Here is a 15,190-nt window from a genome sequence, read left to right as displayed (position 1 = left end):
TTCAGGCGCCTCCACTGGGCCTGACCTCCGACCCTCCCACAGAGCCAGTGTCCCCTCTCTGGTTCCTCCCCTACCCCTGGACTGTCCCTGCCTGTTGACTGGTCTCCTTCCTATCAAGGTGAGAGTCCTGGAGGGCAGTGAGAGAGTGGGGGTGTCACGTTGTGAGTCCCCCCCTCACAGCTGGAGACAGGGCTGCAGAATGAGTTCTCTGGGAGGGTGGGCAAGCCCCAGCCAAGGTCAAGGCCTAGGTCCTCATCCGTTCCTTGACATGTGGCATTCAAGGCCCACTTACCACCATCGCACCTGCTGTTAACACCCTCCAGTTGTCCCAAGACACGGCGATCGCCGAAGATGGCCACGTCTGAAGCCTCCACGTCCCAGGGCCGCTCCCCACCCCAGGTTCAGGCCCTGCCTCCTTTGGGACATCTTCCTTCGTCCATCCTCCGCCCCGCGTGGGCCTCCCCAGCCCGGCCGTGCGGCTGCCGGCCCTCACCGACAGCAGGAAGTGCAGCTCGTCGGTCGTGGGGTTCTGTATGATGAAACTCTGTAGCATCTGGCCCAGGGCCTCTGCGGTCTTGTTGTAGAGGGTCTGTGAGGGGACATGGAGCATGTCAGCAGCCACCAAGCCCCAGCAGTGACAGAGTGCCGAGGCCCGTCGCAGGGCCGGAGTGCGCTGGTCTGTCAGCGGGAGTGTTGCCTGTTCCTGCCCATTCCCAAGGCCAGAACGCACACTGTGTGTGTTTACACCGGGCCCAGGAAGGGCCCTGTCCCAGTCCCCGTTCAGAAGCTGAGGAGACAGGGCAGTGGCAGTCTGGGTCAGGCCTGCCCAAGGTCACAAGTTTCTCAGTGGCCAAGGTCAGTTCCTTCCCAGCGTGGCTGGCTTCTCGGGAAGGATCCTTGATTTAGCGCTTTGGGGTTCTGTCTTGAGATTCCTCATCAGGCTTTAAACAAGGGCCCAGTTTCCTTTTGCATTGGTTGTGGCAAATGATACAGATGGTCCCGACTCCTGGGTCTCACGTGAGACCCCCGATCTCTGCTGCTTGGCTCCCCGGGCATGCTCGGGGAAGGTGGCAGTCACAGGAAGTACCCAGCCCTCCTCCCTGGGACAGCATGTCAAGAGCAGAGCCCTGGGCACGGGCCATCAACTCCCCGGGTGCCCTGGGGAACTCGTTCCAGCTCTCTGTGCCTACCTCCGTCACCTGAGAACTGGATGTGAAGCCATCCCCACCTGCCAGGGGGGTGGGGCGCACGGAATGGGAATAAACAGGAGCCCCCGCCTGATGTCTGGCACCAGCCTAAGCTGCCTGGGTGAGCCAGCCATGATGCGGTCATCTGGCGATGGTGGCGGTCTGGACTCCTGCAGGGTTGGGGTGGGGGCCGGTGCCAACCTTCCAGGGGGCTGCTTCTGTGGTATTGCCCTGGGCCCAGGGGACCCTTTGCACTCACACCCCCCACCCAAAGGGCTTGTCTGTTCCATTCCAGTCCGGACCCAGCCTAGGGTTGTGGTGGGACGATCAGGGCCCAGGGCCTGGGGTGGAGTTTGACCCTGCCTCTCCCACCAGACACCTCCATTTCTCTAAGCTGGTTTCCTCACCCACGGGGCGATTGCTGCTGGGAAGGGGAACCATCATGTCCATGGGAGCTGGCACCTAGCAGGTGCTCAGCTAACACCAGCTCCCTGCCCTTTACAGTAAACACTTAGGCATCAGGGGCTGGTGGTGCCCTGGGGAGATGGGTGCCTGCCCCCTGCAGCAGAGGCTTTGCTTAACAGATCCCCAGAGGTGGTTGGGATCTGGCCCAGCAAAGGGTGGGCCAGCTGGGGCCTGGGTGGGGTGTGACTGGTTTAAGTAGCTTCATAGGTGTGACTGAGCCCAGGGCTGCTCCCAGGGCTGGCAGGGACAGAGGCCACCTACACTCCCATTCACAGAGCATCCTCTGCACCAGACATGGGACACCAGTGTCTGCTTTCATCCCGAGCTTCACGCACCAGCAGCTCCACAATGATCACCCCCATGTCACAGGTAGGCAAATAGAGGCTCAGAGCAGTTAAGAAACATGCCCAGGGTCTCCCAGCTCTGTCTGCAGGGGGTCAGAGGCCCTGTCTGTCTAGCCCACACTCCCTCCCAAGCCACAAGCAGCTGCGGGCAGAGCTGGGGCCCCTCTCACTGAAGGGCACCCTGTCCCAGCCTCGCACCTGTACGTTGGGTGGCTCTAGAAAGAGACAGGTGTGTTTCTCCAGGACGTCCAGCAGGGGCAGGGCCAACACGCTGTGTAGGCAGACAGACAGAATCCGTGACTTCCTCTCCAAGTCCAGGGGTGGCCTCAGCTTACTGTTTGGAGGTAGAGGGCAGTGAGAGAGGGGTGTGGGGGCTGGGGACAGCAGAGGGAGCACTGGCTGGGACAGAGTCAGCGAGCCCCGAGCAGCAGCCCCTCATGCTGTTCCGCTTTTGACCAGAGACTCAAGGGCACACGTCGGCCTCCCTGGCCTGTGTGGCCTCCTGGATGGGGAAGTTTCCCGAGGGTTTGTAAGGGACTCTCGTGGCTGGTTAGGAGGAGTCACTTTGCAAGCCCTGCACCCCGAGCTCCCCTTTCCTGGACTGACTGGTCTCACCCCAGCCCTGGTTACACCATTGGCAACTTCAGCAGCTCTGTTTTAGCAAATGATGGCAAATTTTCATTCTTTGGGGGGTGGAGGTTAATAACAGTGGCTGCTGTTTACTGAGGGCCTGTTACAGGCCTGCCCTGGGGTAGGGTCCTGTGTGGGGCTGGCGAGCCTACCAGAGGCTGGCGACGATGTGAATGGCCTGCTGGCGAGTTGAGGTGCACAGCGTGTCCTGGGATTCCTTCTCCATCAGCACCTGCAGATCCCCAGGTGGGCCTGAGTCATTCAGGCCTGGGCCTATCCCACTCCTGACACCCAATCTCATCCTGCCTGAAGATCTTGGTGCCTGGTACTCCCATGACCCACAGGGCTGTGCTCCAGCTTCTCCCCCACCCATGGGGGCCTCTGTGACCTGGCTGCACTGAAAGACCTGGATCCCAGCGTTTGGAACGGCACAGGTCATGTCTGGACCCTGGCTTCCTGTGTATCGGCTGCATGACCTCGAGCAAGTCTGCAAACTGCTCCGGCTTTCGTTGGTTCACAACAGTGTGGTTGCAGGCACGCAGGCGTGGCAAGGTGTGCAGAGTGTGGTGTCTGAGTCAGCAGGAGCTCAGCAAACGGTTATTATTACACTTCGGCTTGCCCATCACTTGCATGCTTCCTCCACTACTCTGGGGTCCTGTGAGCCCCAAGTCTCTAGTGAGCAGTGGTCTGAGCTAGGGTGGTATTAGCAGAACGGATGGTGCAGGTTTTCTGGGCCTGGGCTACATCAGCTGTGAGGTGGACATTCCTGGCCAGTTCAGGGTCACTGCCGAACCAAGGCAAGTGGGGGGCATGGATGTACTCCCAGCTGCCAGAGCCTCTGAGGGGCTTAGCCACACCCCAGAAATCCAACTTCCCTACCCCTTGGCAATGCCTGCCTCTAGTGGATGCTGCTGGTCCCGTGAGGCCCTTCCTCTGCCCCAGGACCTTGACTCACCATCAGACACTCGAGGAGCTCAGAGATCTGGGAGAACTCATAGCTGTGGGCTCCCTCATTGTGGCTGATGGCCCCCACCAGCATGAGGACAGCAGTGAGGAAGCTCTGCTTCAGGGTCTCATCCTGGCATGGGGTCAGGCCGTGGAACAGGAGGTTCAGGGGGGCACAGGAAGGACAGGAGAGAGAGTCACATGTGGCTACAGGGCATTGCTGAGGGGGTACAGCAGAGGCCTCGGCTGAGGCCACATATGTGGGGCTTTGGTGGGGGGAGCCTGTGTGGTTTTGTTTAAATTGTGAATATGTTGACAACATTTCAGTATAGGACAGTGCTGTAAGTAGCCCAACGTCCGGCCTCCCTTGATGTGTGGCTCCTCAGCACCAAAGATCTGGGGTAGGCGATGGTCTCAAGGGGCTGCCTGGCCCTTGTGGGCCCCTGGGATAGACGCCCCAGATGCAGAGTATCGAGTAAGGGCAATGTTGTCCTGGGGGTGGGGTGGGAGTCACCTGGCCTTCCAATGCCCCAGAGTGAAAACCACAGCGAATGAGGGGCTGGGGTCATCATGGAAGCCTCCAGTGGCTTTGGGTGGGATGATGGGGTGAGGAGGTGGGGCAACGAGGAGGCCAGGCCTGGCTTTTCCTGACTCCAGGGTGGGGCAGAAGTGGGGAGGAGGGCTCCAAGGCCCTGGGAAGTCCTAGAGTTCTCTGACCCAGGTTCTGGTGGGACCTGGGCTGTGACGAGGCTGTGCTCCAGAGGGGTGGCCCTGGGGATCCGTACCCAGGAGCTATAGTGGAAATAGAAGACCATCCGCGACAAGATGTTGTCCACCCACGGGAGGATGTGCGCCTTGGCCCTGACCGCCATCTGACCGTAAGCGAGGAGCATGGTGCTGCTGGCCGACTTCCAGTGCAGGTCCTCTGAGTTCTGACCACAGAAGGGGCAGATATGGGGGGTCAGAGCCCTCCTGCCCGTCCCCGGGGGAGCGGTGACAGGAAGTACTCTGGTCCCTAACTCAGTACTGCAGGACGGTGTTCTGAGTGTTGGTGAGACTCAGTTTACCTCAATAGGAAAATAGGAGAGATGAAGTTGTCTCTCTGGGGGGTTGGAATGGGCTTGTGGTGTTACCCAAAACTGGCCAGAGTCCATCCCCTCACCCTCCCTGCCTGGGGTGGTGGGGGGACATCCAAGACACCCATCAGATACCAGCCGAGGGCCTCATGGCTCCACTGCCTATCAGTGACCAGGCCCCCTCTGGTTTGAGATGTGGGTCCCAGTCCCTGCCCTGCTGCCTGCCGGCTGTGGGACCCCGAGGAGGCAGCCAGCCCTTGCTGGGGTGTCTGTTGCTAGCGGTGATTCTTCCCCATTAGTCCTAGTGAGCGCCCTCGTGCCGTCCCAGGCCCTGCTGCCGCCTGCAGGAGTTATCCGGGGAGCAGTGAGGACGGGGTGGACGTGCCGCCCACCGGCAGGGGCCCAGGCCCTTGTCTCAGGTTTCAGGCAGGGCCCGCGGTCCAAGTCCCATTCATGAACACAGCCGCCATCACAGTCCCTGTGAGAGCCGTCACTGGAGCATCTGCTCAATGCCAGGCCCGTTTTCACCCCGACAGCCGCAGGGTGGCTGTCATTCAAGAGGAGAAAGGGGCATAGTGCAGGTGGGACTGGAGGCCAGGATGCTTGCTGCAAAGCCTGTGGCCCTAACTGTCCCCGGAGACCCTCTGGGAGGCGGGAGTCCTCATGTTCCAGCCCCTTGCTGAGGCCCCCAGCCACCCAGGAGTCAGAACCTTCAGGCAGAAGCTCTGGAGGTTCCGTTTAATGGGCGTGCTCCGGCCAAACTGCTCCAGGACAGCCCAGACGTGGTCCAGGTGGCGCACGGCCGCCAGCCCTATGGTGAGCGCGATACCCTACGGGGGCAGGGAGCAGGGTCACTGATGCGGGTCACAGAACCAGGCCTGGACTCGCACTTGGGGATGTGGAAATTGGCACCCAGAAAGGGGCGGGGGCTTGTCCAAGGTCACAGGGCATCTCCCTCCCATCCCCAGCTACTTAGGATATGCAACTCTGGGCCCAACCCTGTGGGGGCATCATTTATGGGGGCTGGTGGGGGGTGTGGGAGGCAGCAGGGACGGGTGACTCTTTGGAGGCCTGTTACCTTCCTCTGCCCCCACTAGCTCTGAACAGACCAGGGCCAGAGGAAGAAAGAAGGGCCCAGAAAGTAGATGGGTGACAAAGGAGAGGACACAAGCTGTGACGGGCTCAGAGTGCGACCAGGGTCAGGGTTCAGAGAATGACCAGGATCAGGGTTCATTTTGTGACTGGGGTCAGGGTTCAGAGTGTGCCCAGTGTCAGGTTTCGTAGTGTGACCAGGGTCAGCGTTCAGTGTGTGCCCAGGATCGGGGCTCAGAGAGTGACTGGGATCAGGGTTCAGAGTGTGACCGGGATCAGGGATCAGAGAGTGACTGGAATCAGGGATCGGTGTGTGAAAAGGATCAGGTTTCTTCGTACGACCTGATCAGGGATTAGGGTATGACCAGGGATCAGGCTGAGGCTGAGGTCACGATCAGGCAGCCCTGGGCTGGGCTGGGCTGGGGGTGCTGGGGCCTCACCTCCCTCTGCTTCGGCCACTGGTGGGATGTGTCCAGGAGGCTTCTCAGGTGTGCCCTGACGGTGGTGCTGTTGTCCTCAGCTTGAAGGATCAGTCCATAGTAGATGAAGAGAAAAGCCTGGGGGAGGTTCAGCTTCTTGTCCTGGGCCTAAGCCACTTCCGCCCACCCAGACAGCTTGTCTCCTCCCCTGACCAGGCTCCCCCAGCCTCCCTGAGCCCTGTTGCCGCCCTCAGGACCCTGCTCTGGGACCATCAAACCCCTGCCTGGTGGTGGAGTTTCAGGGGAGCAGCTCTAAGTCCTGATGCTCAGGTCCCTGATCCGCTGGTTTCTTTGGGTCCCAGTGTCTTTCTAGGGCCCCGGACCTTGCTTTAGATGTGCCTCCTATGGCCAGAGCCCCTGGGCATGCGCGGTAGGCATGGGGGCTGCTTATAGGTTGACAGGGCGTGGCCCACCTTCTCTGGGGGCTGCTCCTGGCATGTCCGGTCCGGCTTGGTGAGTGCCAACAGCAGCGCCTTGTACCACACGTCTGTGTTCAGGAACTGGACCGACTTGACAGCTATCTGTGAGCAGAGAGGGGTGGGCAGGGCTGGAGCTGAGGCCTCCACCGTCCCCGTCCCACCCTGGCCACTCAGAGCCCTGAGTCCATCATTCTCCTGGCTTCGTTCCCCCGAGTCTCCAGGGCCAGCCCTCTGATTTGCTTGATAGCCACCAGGAACAAGGAACTCATTCCTTGAGATCCTCCCTGGAGGTGTTCAAGGAGAGGCTGGAAACCAGCAGTCTGCCCGTGTCCCCGGCACTGGGCAGAGGCTCAGACGTCACAGAGGCTCAGTGTCCGCCGAAGGAGGCCCAACCAGAGTGAGGGTGCCAGGAGACCAGGGTCTGTCACCTGTGTTCTGGGCTGTCTCCCTGGCACCCGGCAGGGCCCTGGCACCCGGCACGGTGCCCGCATGTAGTTGATGTTTGATTAATATTGTTTGGAAGGATGAATGAGAGATCGAATAAATAGATGACGCGTGTCTTCTAAATATAAGTCCTAGAAGTTTCGCCCTAACATAGGAGGACCATGGGGCTTCTCTATTTCAATGTTCCCATCTCCACAGTTCGACAAGTCCAAGATTTTGATCCCCAGGTCTTTGGGGGTGAAGATACTCCTCCTAAGTTTGACCCCAAGCCCCCAAATCTAAAAGAAATGATTGATAAATGTGAAGGTGGATATTGGAAGAAGTTCGTCAGCTAACCCACCGTAACTTAAGCTGAAAGAGGCAGTGAGTTGTTTTTGTTTGCTTGTTTTTTTGTTTTCCTGCAACCCATGGTCCAGGGTTAGTATCAGCGGTGAAGAGCTTCACAGAGCAGTAAGGGACGGGGGACAATCGTAGGCACGGCGAGCGCGCACGTGCGTGATAGAGACACCACAACACGGAGCCTGGCTGGTGTGTAAGGAACGGAAGTGAAGACAATGTATCCTTTCGGCTAAGACTGGCCAAAAACAGGGTGGCGGGAGGTTAGCAGGAAGTGTCCTTTGGTGGGAAGGGGATGGGCTACGGTGAAGTTTTGGCAGCATCTGCTACAATTTGAAATGTGTGCGCCTTTCCCCAGGCGGTTCCGTTTCCAGGAATTCATCCTGAGGAGCACTAGCAGGTGCGCGGGTTGGAACACGTGGGTCTTTATCCTGGAGCCCCGCGGTGGCCGGACGCAAGCCCGCCTAGAGCGCCCCCTGCAGGTGGGCCCTGCGGCGTCCTCTGGCGCTGCTCCCTGGGGCGGGGGCGGGGGCTGGCCGCAGAGGCCGGAGGAGTTGTCTGCCCCAGTTTTGCCTGTGCCTGCAGGACGCTGGGCTGCAGCGGGGCCGGATGGCTACTCCAGGCCGCCGACCCCAGGACCGGTGTTTGCTGAACCCATGGGACCCGCGCTGCCTGGAAGCCCCAGTTCTCCAGTGGCGTCAACTTTGGATCATTGTTGCACAGGCTGGGGCCATAGAGACTCATCCGAGGTTCAGGTTCAAAAACTCAGAAAATTACACATGCCACGCCATGACTGATTATTGGCCCTGTTCCCCATGCTGCACTTTCCACCCCCGTGACTTATAACTGGAAGTTTGTACCTCTTAACCTTGTTCACCTGTTTCACCATCCTCCCACCCCTCCCCTCTGGCAGCCCCCAGAGCTCTGTATTCAGGAGTTCGGCTTTTTCTTGGTTTCTTTGTTCATCTGTTTTGTTTCTTCAGTTCCACATATGAGTGAAATCATATGGTATTTGTCCTTCTCTGACCGACTAATTCCACTCAGCATAATACCCACTATCCCTCCCACGTTGTCGTGGGTGGCAAGATCTCATTCCTTCCTATGGCTGTGTAAGGTTTCAACGCCTTCTTTATCTGTTCATCAGTCGATGGACACTTGGGCTGCTTCCGTGTCTTGGCTATTGTAGAAAATGCTGCAGTAAACACCTGACACCAGTAAGAATGGCAAAGATTAACAAGACAGGAAACAACGTGTGTTGGAGAGGATGTGGAGAAAGGGGAACCCTCTTACACTGTTGGTGGGAATGCAAGTTGGTGCAGCCACTTTGGAGAACAGTGTGGAGATTCCTCAAGAAATTAAAAATAGAGCTTCCCTAGAACCCTGCAATTGCACTACTGGGTATTTACCCCAAAGATACAGATGTAGTGGAAAGAAGGGCCATCTGTACCCCAATGTTCATGGCAGCAATGGTCACAGTTGCCAAACTGTGGAAAGAGCCAAGATGCCTTCAACGGACGAATGGATAAAGAAGCTGTGGTCCATATATACCATGGAGTATGATGCCTCCATCAGAAAGGATGAATACCCAACTTTTGTATCAACATGGACGGGACTGGAGGAGATTATGCTGACTGAGATAAGTCAAGCAGAGAGAGTCAATTATCATATGGTTTCACTTACTTGTGGAGCATAAGGAATAAGGAGCACAAGGAATAGGAGAAGGAAAGGAAAAGTGAATTGGGGGAAATCGGAAGGAGAGACAAAGCATGAGAGTCTGTGGACTCTGAGAAACAAAACTGAGGATATTGGAGGGGATGGGGGTGGGGAGATGGGGTGAGCCTGGTGGTGGGTATTAAGGAGGACACGTGTTGCAGGGAGCACTGGGTGTGGTGCATAAACAATGAATCTTGGAACACTGAAAAAATAAAATTAAAAAAATGAACATAGAGGTGCATGTATCTTTTCAAATTAGTGTTTTCATTTCCTTTGGATAAAGACCCAGTAGTAGGACAGCTGGATCCTACGGCAATTCCGTCTTTACTTTTTTGAGGACCCTGCGTCCTGCTCTCCATGGCGGCTGCAGGAGTCTGCATTCCCCCCAGGCGCGCACGAGCGCTCCCTTGTCAGCACATCCTCGCCGGCGCGCTTGTTATGTCTTGTCTTTGTGGTGGAAGTCAGCATTCCGACGGGTGCGAGCTGGTATCGCATTGTGGCTCCGGTTTGCATTTCGCTGCCCACGAGGGATCTTGACCATCGTTTCATGGTCTGTTGGCATCTGTGTGTCTGGGTTTTGAATGTCCTTATGGAGGTGTGTTTAGCTCAGAGTGGAAGGCATGGATCCCTACTGTGGGGTGCGCCGCACTTTGACACGCGGACAGACCCACACCACCTCTCACCGCCCCCCCCAACAAGGAACTGGAGTGTGTTCTACAACCCCACAAAGCGCTCTGGCTCCCTTTCCAGTCGGTCCCATCACTACAGAACTCTGACCGGCATCCCCGTGGACTAGTCTCCCCCTCTCTAGAGCGGCGGCGCACACTTGGAGCCTTGCAGGGGCAGGGCTGTGCGTCTGGTGTTCTCAGCGCGGGGCTGCGGTGCTGCCAGGATCACACGAGCGCGTCTCCGCCGCGATTTCTCCCCTTTCCCGCGCCGTTGCCTCCCCTTGCTTCGCGCCCTCCAGCTTCCTCAGGTGGAGGTTTAGGGACGGACACTGGGGCACTGCTCGGCGGGGCATGGGCTGTCTCCAGTTCGAGGCTGTTTGGAGTAAGGCCTCTGGAGGGCCTCGGGCTCCGAGCCCCGCCCTCTCGGCACGGAGCCCCGCCCCCTCGGCCCGGAGCCCCGCCCCCTCGGCCCGGAGCCCCGCCCCCACGCTGAGCCCCGCCCTCTCTGCGCTGAGCTCCTCTCCCTCGCACCCTGCTTGAGCAGTTCCCTTTCGCTTGGAAGCCCCCAGATCTCCAGATCTCGGTTTTGGGGTTCGGTCCTTCCCCGGTCCCCGCTTCCAGGCCGGGATTGCTGGTGGCCCTGGTCACTGCTGCTGTGTGCGCACGTCTTGTTTTATAGACGAAGGCTCCTACTAACTGGCCTCTTGAACCAAAAAGTCGCAAGAACTGGTGGGCACGGTGGTGTACTTAGAAACTATTCGAGGGCTTGCGACCTAAATCAGACTCCCGTGTTAGGGTCAGTCGGTCACAGAATGAGTTAGATGGACACTAACCTGCCAAACTCAGGGACATTTCAATACAGTGAGGCACACTGCAAAATAGGCACGATCCCCAACCTTGCAGCGTATCCCTCTTAGGGATTAGCATCACTTTGGCTCTGAGAAACCCCAAAGGCTTAGCTAAACAAGGAAGAAGAAAAGGAACAAAAAGAATGAGGTTCTTAAGCCCAAAGGGTCAAGTGTACCACCTTCTACCACCTCTGCTTCTTTTATGTCCAAGAACTACGGTCCCAGAGCTATGAATATCTGCAAAAATGGCAAAATCTTACTAAAAACAGCCTAAAATTACAGTGGCCATTACGGAGAAGATTCCAATGAGACAGGATCATTTACTTCGGAAGTGGACTTGAGAGCAAGGTTTCCTAGACTAAACAAACAGAGCAGGTTACCTAGTTTAACTGCAATACAGAAGCTTCTAGAAGTCTTCACAATCCCAGAAAAGCTTCAGCGGTTCATTGCAGAAGCCTAATAAGAAGGGAGAGACAAAAGAGGTGCCTGAAACAAGACACTGGGCCTGGCGGGACTCCTCTGCTCACTCCTTCCTCCTTGACCTGAGACCTCAGGACAGTCTCTGGACTCTGCAGAGACCATGACACGGTCACCTCCAAAAGTAAAGCCGCTGGAGGCTCAGGGATCTTGCTGAGCATCTCTTATTTCTTGGTCAAAGGCCAAACAAAGCGCAATCATTAGAAGAATTTCCTAAACCCAGGGAGGGTCCCCAAAAGTTCTCTGAAGAATTTAGATTTCTTACCCCTGAGCACCAGGCTTCGTCAGCTGTGCACCTGCTGGTGGGGGCGGGGATCCCCAATGTGGAAGCCAAGGATGACATTCTGGATCCCCAAACTTCAAGACGACGCCCTCAGGGGCCACAAAAAGCAGCCACCTCTCCCAGGTCATTCCTAGAGCTCTCCCGGGCCGCACCGATTGCTGTCACTCAAACATGCTGACGACACACAGGTCTGTGACTTACTTTAAAGTCCCCCTGGAAGGTCCCTTCGTTCGGAGTTTCGGGGTCCAGACGATAACCAAGGGCACCCGACGCGTTCTAGCTGCTCTATTTGTACACGGAGCATCTCCCAACATTAGGGGATTGATAAAGACACAAAATAGGATGGGAGGCCACCAGTCGGACTGAACTCAGGACAGCAGCTGAGCACTTTGAAAGGACATGGGTACAAGGCTGAAAACAGAAGTCCCTGTGCTGTTGGCCTGACAGCAGCAGCAGCCCCAAGGTCAGGGACCAGAGCAGCAGCAGGCCTCCTGGGACTGGCGTCTCCACTGTAATCCGCTGGAGCGCTGGAGGAGAGCTGTACCCAAGGCCCCATGGGGACTGCCCATACCACGTCGCGTTTCCCCAGGCCCCATGTGGGCCTCCCAGGCTGATGGGGCTCATGGGGTTCTCGGAACTCAGTAACACCCTTAAACTAAAATTAAATTAGTGGGAAGCCTTGCCAAAATCTGGTGGATCCCAGAGTGACGGGCTCTCCCAGGACAGCAGATCCCTCAGAGCCTGGAAGTTTTCTGTAGTGAACGCATCTGATCGAATTCAGAGGGAGTTTCTGTCTCAGCCAGGGGCCTGTTCCTGGAAAACGTGGTTTTTATTTTTGTTGTTGTATGACGGTCTCTGTCACCCTGTTCGGTAGAGACCTCCTTTCTAAATTCAAAAGGCTGATATGTTTTGCCTTCATTGGAGAACTTGCCTTAGAATTTCCTGACCAATCTGAATATTTTATATTTTTTACAATCTGTCCTTGACGTAGAAGAGGAGGAATTTGAACGAAAGTCACTTAATTAATTACTGAGGTGCCTGAAAATCTATGGGCCGTCTCTCGTACTGACACTGGGAGAAAGAGCCTATAAGGATTCACATAGACGTAACTACGTTTCTTCCCCAATTGCCTCAACACCCACTGAGCCCAGCAAGGCCTCATGCCAACAGGAGAAAGACCTGATGGCCCTGAGGGCGGATCGTTCCCCGCACCAGCCCTGGAACAGGCCCTTTTGCTGGTCCAGAAACCTATGGACAGGATGTTGGTTTGTCCAGGACGGAGACCCGCTAACAAGATCGTGGTTCTCTCTTTCCCAGTTGTTCCGAACCCAGACCCCCTTCTGTTCCTGGTTCCACCAGACTCACCGGGCTTTGTTATTCAAAACAGCAGACATTGGGTGTGCCCGGGTGTCTCAGTTGGTTGAGTGTCCGATTCTTGATTTTGGTTCAGGTCGTGATCTCAGGGCCATGAGAGCGAGCCCTGTGTCAGGCTCTATGCCGGGTGTGGACCCTGCTTAAGTTTCTCTCTCCCTCTGGCCTTCCCCCCTTCGAAAAAGATGGTGGACTTTGTTCAGTCTCTTCCAGTGTCCCTGGGCCCCAGCAGCCCGATACCTGTTGGCACTGACTTGGAACAGTCGGCAAGATGTCTGGGCAGTCATGCCCCCAAGGCTCCCTGAGGCCCCTTCTTATTTGTCCCAAGTGCCCCCCTGAGCATGAAACACCCCTGCATCCCTGGGAAATCGAGCCTCTGCAGGACAGGGGCCGCCGCCTGCTGCACTCAGCTCCCAATAAGACGTTCAACGGCTCCCGCCGGGGCTGCCAAGTGAGGAGAAGCCTTGGCAGATGTAACCCTAGGAAATGAGGCTTATTTGCAAACTGCACACAGGGTCCCAAGTTTTGTGACACTCAACTGACTCAGTGTTTCTCAGCAGCAGACTCACCTCCCGTGAGATCCTTCTGCTTTCTCCACCCGAGCCCCATCTCCCAGGGCAGCGCTGTTCATCCCCCGTGTTACGATCTTCGCCCAGGGAGGCGAGCCCCATGACACGGGGGATGGACAGAGCTGCCGTGGGGGATGGGGTTCGGATGGAGAAAGCAGAAGGATCTCACGGAAGGTGAGTCTGCTGCAAAGAAACTGTGAGTCAGTTGAGAGTCACGGAACTCGGACTCCGTGTGCAGGTGCTCTGAGCACCTGCGCGTGAACCTTGTCCACCACCACGTGTCATGGGTAATTGACGCGTCCTTGCTACCCGATGCTGTTTTCTGGATGGGTTGAAGGCTTCCCCTGCTGCAAGGCCCCTGCCCTTACAGTGACAAAGAAACTGTTGGGAAACATGTTTCCCCCTTGGGGTGTACCTCCCACTGTCCCCAGCGACGCAGGCACTCCCTGCACGGGGAGATCGTGGGAGACTTGTTGACCCCCCCACCAGCTGCTTAGAATTACCCTGCTCGTAACAGTCACAGCAACAACCCAAGGGTCGGCCACGGATCACCAAGCCAATGACCTCCCCAAGAGATGCCACGACCTGGGAGTGTCATACGGGGTGGACAGAGGTGGCAGGAACCTCACAGTCATGGTGGGGGTGTCACGAATGCCTTGGCTTCTGACCACACCTCTCGTTAAGTGTGAGTCTGACCCAAAGGGGGCCACCGTTGAGAGAGAGACACAAGAAGCCCCACACGGACTCACTCGTGCCTGTGACGTGTGGTCACTCTGGGATCTCCCGGCCAGCAGGGGCGAGGTAGACGCCTGGTAGACCTCTGCCAGCCCCCAAGGAAAGGTGCCATAACCTGCTCCTCCCTGGCCCCCACATCTTCTGCCTATAAATACTCCCATGTGAGCACGACTTTGCAGCCCCCTTCTACACACCAGATGGAAGGTTGCCCAATTCATGATTCACTGAATAAAGCAAACAGAACTTTACATTTACTCAATTTTTTTTAAACAATGGTAAATCTCGAAATCAGGTGCTGTGATTCTTGCAACTTTCTCCCTTTTTCAAGATTGTTTTGGCTATTCTAGATCCTTTGCAATTTCCATGTAAAATTTTAATTTTTATTTAAAATTAACTATTTGAAGTAAAAAGTTATTTAATTTTTATTTAAAACTTTCATTTAATGACAATTTTAAGTTTTGTAGGTTGATAGGTATTACACTGAATCTATCAACCGAGTTTGGGAGATATCTTACCGCTGCTGAGCTTTCTTATCCGTGAACATCCCATATCTCCACTTTTGTAGGCTCATCTTTAACTGCTTTCTATACTGTTTGCTGAGGCCCCTGCAGACATTTTGGTAACTGTGTCTTTGTGTCTTTCATGTTTTTAATGTCACTAGGTCACTGTTATTTTGTTTATTGCTAGTCTACAGACATTCAGTAGACTTTTACATATTGATCTCATATTTTGAGATCTTGCTGATTTCTACTAGTTGTAGTGTTTTTTTAAGCTTCTGTAAGGTTTTCTGTATATACAACCACATTGTCTGCCAAGAAAGTCAGTTTTACTTTTTCTGCTGCAAGCTGTGCATACGTCGTTCCCTGTATGTCATTCCCCGCCTTTTCTGACCTCCTTACGCTGGTTAGAAACTTCAGAGCAATGTGCACCAGGGAGCTCGGCACCCTTCCCCACGCCGGGCCCTGGGGGTCGCTGCTGTCTGGCTGCTCCTGGGTTAGCTCCTCTTACAATAAACCAGCGATCCAGGAATGAGATGTTCTCTGAGTTCTGTGAGCCGCTCTAGCAAATGAATCAAACCCATGGCGGGGGGAGGGGGGCGTGGGAACCTC

At 56.0% G+C, this 15,190-nt stretch overlaps 1 protein-coding gene across 1 annotated transcript in view; it reads right to left on the bottom strand.

Annotated features, from left to right (window-relative positions):
• LOC308340807 (maestro heat-like repeat family member 5) overlaps nt 1-15,190 on the bottom strand; it is a gene marked incomplete at its 3' end in the record, with an annotated part of 55,733 nt that overhangs the window by 30,200 nt on the left and 10,343 nt on the right. Inside the window, exons 6-13 of the mRNA XM_080800192.1 lie at nt 6,632-6,739; nt 6,180-6,296; nt 5,358-5,477; nt 4,357-4,503; nt 3,582-3,704; nt 2,779-2,858; nt 2,195-2,330; nt 494-589 (exon numbers count right to left, since the gene is read on the bottom strand). Coding sequence (XP_080656318.1) covers nt 494-589; nt 2,195-2,330; nt 2,779-2,858; nt 3,582-3,704; nt 4,357-4,503; nt 5,358-5,477; nt 6,180-6,296; nt 6,632-6,739 — 927 coding nt within the window. The remainder of the gene's footprint in view (nt 1-493; nt 590-2,194; nt 2,331-2,778; nt 2,859-3,581; nt 3,705-4,356; nt 4,504-5,357; nt 5,478-6,179; nt 6,297-6,631; nt 6,740-15,190) is intronic.

This window comes from Martes martes, assembly GCF_963455335.1.
Source record: "Martes martes genome assembly, chromosome: 4".
Lineage (NCBI taxonomy): Eukaryota > Metazoa > Chordata > Mammalia > Carnivora > Mustelidae > Martes > Martes martes.
Note: the sequence above shows the minus strand (reverse complement) of the source record. Positions and strands in the feature narration are given on the sequence as shown.